The following is a 10000-nucleotide window of genomic DNA, read 5'->3' on the forward strand; positions in this document are numbered from 1 at the left end:
TGACTGATTAACGCTCTGGAAACACTTCATAATTCACTCTCTGCTTTGCCTTTTCTTTGCAATATTTCTTATGAGATGGCCAGTCTCTCTGTGAAAGCAAAACAATAAAAAGACAAGACACTAATCATTTAATGTACATAGAGAATAAGACCAGTACTGACAAACATTTTAATTCTTCTGATTAGTATGCCTATGATGGCAGTTTGAGGCTAATCCCAAAACTTAGGTAATTTTAAAATTATAACAAATAACAATCAATGGTACTTGACCTTTTTAATGCTTACCTCTTGACACAAGGGTCCACAGTATCGCACATGCTGACACTGTCCACAAATACTAAATTCTCTTAGCTGTAAAATTAATAAGCAACACAGCTTAACAATGCAAAGGCAGTGATAACGGCTATGGCAATGATAGCATCCCCAAGCGCGGATCCAGGATTTTGAAATGGGGGGGGGGGGGGGGTGAATTTTTGTAATAATTTAATAGAACCAAAGGCTGGTTGAGGTGTTTGAGGGATAGGAAGAAAAAAGGTCAACCTGATTCGTATGTAAGGAGGTGGGGGGGCTCTACATGAGATTTTTAGCTTTATAACAGGTTCTTAAATTCTGGGTTCTTATATGCAGGTGTTAACTGTATCTTAAGACATTTTAAAACTTGCCTCTGTTTCGATTTTGCAGCAAGGTGGGTAATGACACTCATAAAAAGATAATGTGTCATCTGAAAGTCAAAAAAGGAGAGAGACAGAGAGAGTGTTAGATTAAATTTCCTTGGCAGGGCAAAATATTACTGTTATTCCTGAATGTAACTACACTACACTGAGAGAAATAATCAACCTAAGACCCTTGACTGAGATTTGCTGATTGAAATGTTGTGTACAATTTTCTTGAATCATTTAGATGCCCACTCACTCACTCACTCACTCACTATCCTTTATGACGTCAGCTATCCACTGAACCGTGGGTCTGACGTTGCATGGCCGTTTCCCTTCTCCATAAAACGTAGTTGTTTGGGTCCTCTGGGGTTAGTCCAGATAACTGGAGGTCTCCATGCTACAACAAGAGTTCTATTTGTAGCATGAGGTTTTTAGTTTTGAAACGCTCCCTGGTTTTAAGACATCTTCTAGTAACAATCAATAGCTTTGGTTTCAGTAGAACGTGCTCAAATGTATTACGCATCGGTTAGGAATTTGTGTAGAAACAAAACAGCTCTTCTAAGATGTAGTTTACACGTTTCAAGTAACGCCCTAGAGGCGTAATCACGTATGAGCGCGTATAAAAGGCGACTTGTAACAACCGTAATCATTAGTTATTCCGCAACCACTACGATCGGAGGATCAATCAGCTATAGGCTACCATTTGACTATCATTGAGTTATACTCTCTGCTATCGTCTGTAAGTTCCTTATCTTTTACTTTCATTGTTATTATAATTGTCAATGTTCAAGTGTTACATATGTAATTACGTTGTCACGCTATGAAACCAATTGTCTGATCTTTACCAAATTATTGTTGTCTTGATCAAGATACATTCGATGCTAGTAGTTTTAGTTCTGTTGTTTCTACTATTCCGGTACTTTGGATGAAAGGTTCTCAGCATTCCTTTTATGCTACAAGTTGTTAGTTATGTCTATTAGTCTTTATATAAAAATTATATAAATCAGGAGAATGTTGCATCAAGTGTACAATAATAACAATAACTTTTTTTGCCTTCATTGAAGTTCATGGCTGACTTAAGAAAATTGCAGCAATGAAAGGATATTACAGTACACAGTGGGTTGCTTTTAGATGAAAGGGAAGGAAAAGGAAAGGAATTCTATTTTAGCGTCTAGTCTTCTAGCACTGGAGCACTAATTGGGGACACGGTAAACTGAAATCACCAAACACAGCAAATTATTTTTCATTGTGTTGTGTAAATGGGTACCAGCAAATTTAATGCTGGGGGTAACACAGGGCTAATTTCCGTCCCTCCTGGAACCTCCTTTCATGGACTGGCATCCCATCCAGGAGGGAGTAGAAATACTCCTAGTTGCTTCATACTACAGAAACCGGAGATAAGCGCCAGCCTGATGGTCGTTCTAGGCTTGTAGCAGACTTTACCTACCTACCTACCAACCTACCTGAGCACAATAATTATTATTAGCTGGAATATAACCAACTGAGTTACTCCAGTACAAGAGAAAGTAACATAACATTACTTTACATCCTACCTTCCTCAGTAACTTGTTCTCCATTGGCATTAAAACACTTGTAGTTTAAATTCATAAAATGCTGGTATGAAACATTTGAAAAACATAAAAAGATCAATGGACATTAGGAAAGAAAGTTGAAGATTGCTAAAGATTCCATGTACTAATTGAAAGGAGGAAGCTTTATTTGCCATGCAAGTTTCTTGCCACAAATGGATTATTAAATGAAGGATAATCTTTGCAATAATGCCATGCAGACGTTTTTAATATGCCACATTTTAAATTGTCAATGATACGATTTTCTCGCTATTATCGACTTCTGTTAAAAGAGGGATTAGAATCACCCAACTGGTGGACTAATGCAAATCCTGCATTTTGATTGGCTACGCTACTAGATGACTATTAGTAATAAGCCTTGAGTAGCGAAAAGCGTGACGCTTTCTTTCGTTTTATTCCCAAATAAATATTAATTTTCTTCAACTTGTATTTGCTAACTTTGTTATTGCCTTTTCTGTCTGACTAGTTGGGTGATACTAAAACAATATTAGACCCTTCGCCCTCAAGGGCCACGGGTCAATAGCCCATTCGGCTTCACCTCCTGGGCCCTTGCAGGCTACAGGTCTAATTGTTAAGTACACCAGCTAGAGGGAAAAATGCAACCAATGACTGGCACAAATGACCAGATTTAACGCTACATTATATTTATAAAAATTATTATTATAATAATTACAAAGTCAGAGAAATCCTGAAAATAAAATGACATCAGCAAACAACTTAGTTAACACATATTTCAAATAACGAGTCCCACTTGACTTCATGGGGTGCTTCGTCCATCTGCTTCCAAATTTCCAATGAAAAATGAGAAACATTTTTACTAACTTCATTTTTGTATTGTGCTTTTGTTATTTCTGTGGGATTTTACCTTCAACACGAGCTATTAATGGCCTTTTGGCTACCGTCAGTCAATTTAAAAAGTAGAGTAAAGTTAGACCTTCTCACCATGTGAACCACTAGACAAAGTTAAGTATGGTTTTGTTTGTTTAACTTTCTTTTTGGCTTGGCTTTGGAGATTTGAGTGAGGGTCCAATCCAAACTACAATTTGGGGGTTTGCAGAATCATGACAAAAAAGCATAGTCAATTTGTTCTAGAATACTGATGGCTCTAATATTTATATTAATACTATTATATTAATAATTAAATATTGATGGCAACACTTTTGGTAACACTACCTTACTCTACTAGTAGGTGGAATTATTTTGGTTGATTTGTACCTCATGCTCTGCTTCAAATGGTGGTAATCTTGAAACTGCCATCCAGTAAAGTCTTTGATCTTCTGTTGGTTCACTTCCACAATTATTACTATCATTAGCATTCACACTGGAATTGAAACATAAAAATCATTATTACAAATAATTATTTCATTATGAGTAGCTATCAGGTACATAAGATGTTAAAATAAAAATACATTATTATTTTGTTGGTGCCCTTTTCCTTAAATTAATGTTGCATCTCCTCCTTTTTGCTGCTGCTATTGTTTGTTTTCATTCTCACCATCAAGCTTATCAAAAAAACTAATAAATTTATTGTCAGCCCTGTAAAGTTCATGTTCAAAGTGAAAATACATAATGTATGGCGTGCCTGTTGCAAAAAATTATGTATCTCATGCTCATAAAAAACATTCCAATTCGCTATTTTCACAAATCCCACAATATAGTTCATTTTTGATACAGTCCCAAGAGAAAATGACTAGTATGTTTTTTAAGGTAAAGAAACCCCCAAAACATATTGCATTATTGGATTGGAAAAATAGTCTATAGATGATCACTTATAATACCTGCCCATTAATAATTAAATTATCATATTTCAGCAAACTCTTAGATGTAGCACAGTTTTCCTGACGACTGAAAGCGTCTACAGGTGTATCGCTATCATATCCTTTTGGCAAGAAAAAGTTACAAACATGGTCAAAAACTTTCTTATGTGTGGGCACACGTCCACTTGGCATTCATTTTCAAAAGCTGCTTCTGCTATCTGGTAGTTTTGTCAAATTTGCAGAACAATAATTGGTTATGTTTGAAACAAAGAGTTTTTAATGGCTAGATGTACACTGTCCACGTAAGCTGAAAGAGCACTCCCTGCATGCTTCTTCCAGGTTCTTAAATTCTAGGTTCTTATATGTGGGCGTTTACTATTACTTGTATTTTAACTTACGATATCTTATCTAAGTATTCATCAAAATTTTATGTCAGTACCAGAATGTGGACTGAATTTTCTCCCTTACCTTTTTACAGGGGTTGATTGTACATTTGAATTCTCACTTGGTGAAGGCAGTACACACAAGTTGTTTAACCTGTTATCTATGTAATAAGAAAATTAATTTTAACACCCAAATAAATAGCTACAGAAACTCAGCTAGTAACACATTCTTTTAAAAATAAGACAAGCTACATGTTGACAAGGTGTGCTCTGCCCTGCAAGTCTTATTATTTTATTAGAAAATCATGTCAAAATTTATGTTAAACTGGTCTTTTTATTTTTTTAATTTTGATTGATTTCCAGATATCCTATCCTAAGTTAAACAACAATATAAGAATACCTTGTATGCACAGATGGTTGTTGGCAGCAAATGTATTACAGAGTTATTCTGGGACTCCATTGCAAAAAAGGTTTTAGATCTTAAAAATACATGTAATATTAATGTAGCATCAAACTGCCTCCTTAGTATTCACATATCATTTTTTCATCATCAAAACTTACAATATTTAATACTATAACATGATAGTAGTAACCTTGCATCTGGGCCACTATGAGTATTCATACACACATGTAGCATAAAAGACAGCATGAATTTGCAAAATAGTGCATAGCATGACTTGCAGAATGGCATAATTATGTGCAATTTTATTATATGCTGAATGCCTGAGAGAAATTAACTTTTCTGCACAATACCATTATAACTTTCCAATCCAATGTCATAATAAATAATTATAGGTTTACTACAGCTACAGTGTAATATTTACAGCGGTGACACTTGAGTTCCTAAACCTGAAAAATGTGTGATTTATAGCTGATTTGTTATCGCTAATTCATTCAGCATATATCATACATGTATTCTGCAAAATTGTGCAATTATGCACAAGACATGCCATTCTGCAAATTAAAGTCATGTCACCTTTTACCCTTTACGTATCTTCACGAAGGTACATTGGCAATTCCTTTCAATAATAATATTAGTTAATACTCAACATATCCAAGTTCTTCATAAACGTACCTACAGTGACCCCATTTTTGTGACAAACTTTAAAACCCGGTGCAACTCCACCACAATGCTTTTCCCTGATAAGAAAAGCAAAGTAATGTTCATAAAAGTAATAATGATTATTATTATTATTATCATCATCGCTATTCTTGATATCAGCAGGCAAGTCAGAAATTTAAAGAAAACGACCAAACTTTTGAAATTATAAGACATGTTTCGACAGAGACTTCTGTCATCTTCAGTTGATTAATGTACAAAGCATTAAGTTGAATTTATACTATGGAAAAAGTGCTAATTATGTCAGTAACAACGGAATGTACATAAAACGTGACAATGTGAGAATTAATGCGATTTAATTCTCACATTGTCACGTTTTATGTACATTTCGTTGTTACTGGCATAATTAGCACTTTTTCCGTACTTATACATGTACATGTAAATTCAACTTAACGCTATGTACATTAATCAACTGAAGATGACAGAAGTCTCTGTCGAAACATGTCTTATAGTTTCAAAAGTTTTGTTGTTTTCTTTAAATATCATCATCATCATCATCATCATCATTATTACTATTATTATTATTATTATCATCATCATTATTATTTCAAATCTGAACATCATAGCATCATGTAACACCGTTGAGACAGTGATGTTCTCTCTCTAACCTTAACCCATTGACACCTGGGAGTTAGACCTACCATATTATACTCTAACTTTCTAACGCCAGATGATTTTACTTGTTAACAGTGGGTTTCCTACCTGGCGTTTGAGGTGTCAATGGGTTAACCCATTCACACCTAAAACACCTAAAGCGCTTCCATTCAGCGAGTAAAATCATCTGGTGTTAGCCAGAATAAAATCTATAACTCACTCTCACATGGGGAAGGGTTAATTACTCTCATTTTTGTGGTTAGAATGAGAAGGTGCACAAATGTCCACAATAAATTATTACTTTCCCTGTTAATTAACATTACTGCACATACATGTAGGTTACGACTGCACTTTTGTTTCTTTTTATTTGACCACATTTTTTGCGGGTTCTTTTATAATTAATTTCCTCTTGAGTCGAAACACAACCTTTTGATGTTGGGGTTGACACAAAAATTCCCTTTATGAGAATATTAATTTTCATAAATTTACTCCCACTTTTCACAGCCCCTAAATCTACTATTTGATTGGCTACATAACTACATTGTAACAGGTAAAAGTTACCAACAACACCATGGCAGTAATTTTGGATTTCAGAAATTTTGTCCATATGAAAAGAAAAGCAAAATTTAAAGAAATTTAAAAAGTGCCAAAAGAGACTCACCAAATATATTCATGAAAGTAACATCCACTAGTTTCTTCGCGTGCTAGATCAAATGCATATGCAAAAATGTTAGCCCCATTTCCATCTTTATTGACATCAACTTTTGCCTTGAAATAAAAACAAAAAAAGTAGCAATCACAAGATGGTAAATATGATTAACAACAAAGGTTACTCTACACCTACATGTAAAACCAAAATTTAGTGGTTAAGATCTTGGAAATAATCATTGTCATAGTATTAATATATTTAATACATAAGTGGTTGAATCATGGCCCATTATTGATCATAATGTCAGGCTCGTAGACAGGTTTTTTGCGGAAGGGTGCAATCCAAGGAGGAGATGGACCAAATGAGCGCCGAAATTTTGAAAATAGGGTTGCCAGAGACTGAATTTCGTACATTTTGAAGGCAGTATGACATGAAAACAGGCAGCCAAAAGCAAACTTAAAAACGTGGATATTACCTCAAACTTTTGAACTTTAAAATGAACAATGGACTTTTTTGGGTGCAGAGACTACTTTACGTAATGTATAGTTTTAGAGAATAATGTCAATATTTAAAAAGAACAAATATAGAAACAACGTGAATCAGAACAGAACTATACTATATTTTTTTTTTATCCATGCACTTTTTTTATAACATTGGTTGACAAAAAAAAGGATCCCCGTCTCACTCCCCTTCCCTCCCCGCTTGAATATTATTACCATCTCAACTCTGCAGTCCAAATGTATGATATTTCATATGTATTCTCTTGAATTCACTTCATATAGGTCATAAAATGAACAGCACTTGTCTGACCAGTTTTCACGTGCAGCTTCAATGACAGCTCTGAGATGGTAACATACTATTATCCAATAATAAATTGCATTATGACTGTCACAGTAGATTACCATCTGCACAATCACTGCATGGTCTTAGGTTGAAATCCCATTCAATACTGGATTTTTCTTTTCAGGCTTCCATCGCAATTACATAAACTGTAAGTTGTTTAATTCACGGTCAGTGATGTTACCTCTGACAAAAACACTTTTCTTAAAGTACCACCTAGTGGGGTTGCCGGTGACCTTTATTGATTCATACCACCACTGCTTTCCTTGTGTAAACCATGCTGTTACATGTATAAGCTAAGGTTTATATTCAGTAAGCGGGATTGTGTAGGCTAGGTAACACACTCACAACTTAACACAGATACCAAATGGTCAATTTTAACAAAGACCAGACTTAACTGATTAGAGTGTAATTAAATGTGAAGTGCTAAGTTTCCACCCAATATGAACCATGTGAGCGTTAGCCCTACTGATACACGGCCAACGTTTGCAAAAACATAATCCTTCCCTTAACAAAGACCAGTATGATATACAGTGAAGCAAATACACTTTCCATTTTACCTCAAATCGAAATTTCTTCACAAGATGAATGTCCTTTTCATCAAGCAACGAATACTTGTGCTGCAACAGTACAAGGGATTTTTGAAAAAAAAGCAAAACATTTGAGTGCAATATTCCCAGACTGATCCAGAAAAAAACGGGCTCTAAAGAACTACAGTAATAAGTAAACATTATTTTCTTTATTTCGAAAAACTAAACAAAAACAATTAATTAACCAAGTTTGGGAATGTTTACTGGGAATAACCTTTAAACATGATGAATATGAAGGATTTTCCCCTGCAGTGGTTGGGTATGTAGGGACAAAGTAATCACTGGTTTTTCTTGTGGAGACTCATGTAGGAGTTTGGGGGTTGGAGGTGTGGGGAGGGGAAATTTACATGCTTGATAGATTATTTTAACACATTGTTTTAAGGAGTCAGAATAATGTTCTTGAAGCATCTGCAGAATTCTGGACCAAATCTTGATGCCACAGGCAAATTAATCAAGTGAAAAGGCAAAGGCAAAAAAAAAATTGTTGAATTTATCTTTTCAAGAATGAGGTTTATTCCCCCTTTTGGAAATCTGTCGCCCTGCGTTTAAAGTCACTGCAGAATACATAAGAAGGGTTTGGAACCTCCAAGATGGCAATATCATGTGAAATGCAAGGATGGCACTGTCGGTTAGTGTGTGGCCTTGGTGCAAGAGGTCCTGAGTTCGATTCCCGGATCTCGCATCCTTGTTTCGACTTCTTTCCTTTCCGTGTAGCTAAGTAGCTTTAAATACCCGTAAAACGGAGCACTGATGGAGAGGGGCGCACCGTCGACCTCAGGTTTGTCAGTTGAATTACTGTTACGAGTTATTGACGTTAAATATGGTTACTTTACTTTACTTTACTTTACTTTACCCCCTCATCACACTCCCTACAATGTACAATTATATCTACTAGTTATGAAGCCCCTACCTAAGAAGCCTTGACCTACAACATCAAGTACCAATGATCAGACCTTTGATGTGGGTCCTAAACTATAACGTCAAGACCGTCAAGATGCACATCATCCATCTGGTATAATTTGTAGAGCTTTGTTTCGGGACATTAAGATACAAGAACTAAAAATTTGATCTGATGTCTGTTTTTTATCTCCATATAGCAATCAGTTTATTTTTATTGCCTCAGTTCATAACACCAAAATTTCAAACCCTTGGCTACAATATGAACACCCCTCCAACATCAGACTGCAACAGATAACTTTTGTTATAATGTAATGCACACATCATTGAGTTCTGATTGCTTTAACCCTTTGATGCCCAAACCGGCCCAAACCGGCCAGACTTAGTATTTTACTCTGTCTAACGCCAGACGATTTTACTGGTCAAGGGGGAACCCCCGGGAGTCAATGGGTTAATCACTAACTGAAAAACAATGTCTCCATTAATGTGTGACAGTACATCTTGTGTTATTACATTTTTGACCGTCTTCCTAGTGCACTGCTTGCACCTTTGCATTCCTGTAAGGATGAGGTTTACTCTGCAGAACATCTTCTTAATTACTTAACCCTTTCCTGCCCTAGAGTGAGACTTACAGATTTTATCCTGCCTACCGCCAGACGATTTTACTCATCGATCGGGACTGCATTAGGGGTGAATGGGTTAACTGTAAATTTTCCTTCACCTACATTGTACTTAAAATTAACATTTTTGTAAGTGAGAAAAATTACCTACACCAAGCTGTTAACAGATTGATTTGATTAATATTTGCTAATTTAAACAACAGCTGTTTTTCCTTCTTGCCAGAGGTATCAGAGGCCACACGAGCTCATTGGAGCTGTCAATAGACTTGATACACACCCCAGACTCTTATTAAGATAAGATGAATA

General features: G+C 35.5%; 1 protein-coding gene across 1 annotated transcript in view; it reads right to left on the reverse strand.

Moving 5' to 3' along the window:
- LOC137993217 (zinc finger MYND domain-containing protein 19-like) overlaps positions 1-10000 on the reverse strand; it is a 13045-nt gene that overhangs the window by 532 nt on the left and 2513 nt on the right. Inside the window, exons 2-10 of the mRNA XM_068838922.1 lie at positions 8148-8207; positions 6760-6866; positions 5460-5524; positions 4470-4545; positions 3460-3565; positions 2209-2269; positions 662-720; positions 285-350; positions 1-88 (exon numbers count right to left, since the gene is read on the reverse strand). The exon at positions 1-88 is cut by the window's left edge and continues 532 nt beyond it. Of these exons, the coding sequence (XP_068695023.1) occupies positions 8-88; positions 285-350; positions 662-720; positions 2209-2269; positions 3460-3565; positions 4470-4545; positions 5460-5524; positions 6760-6866; positions 8148-8207 (681 nt within the window). The 3' untranslated portion in view covers positions 1-7. The remainder of the gene's footprint in view (positions 89-284; positions 351-661; positions 721-2208; positions 2270-3459; positions 3566-4469; positions 4546-5459; positions 5525-6759; positions 6867-8147; positions 8208-10000) is intronic.

Source organism: Montipora foliosa, chromosome 2, assembly GCF_036669935.1.
Source record: "Montipora foliosa isolate CH-2021 chromosome 2, ASM3666993v2, whole genome shotgun sequence".
Lineage (NCBI taxonomy): Eukaryota > Metazoa > Cnidaria > Anthozoa > Scleractinia > Acroporidae > Montipora > Montipora foliosa.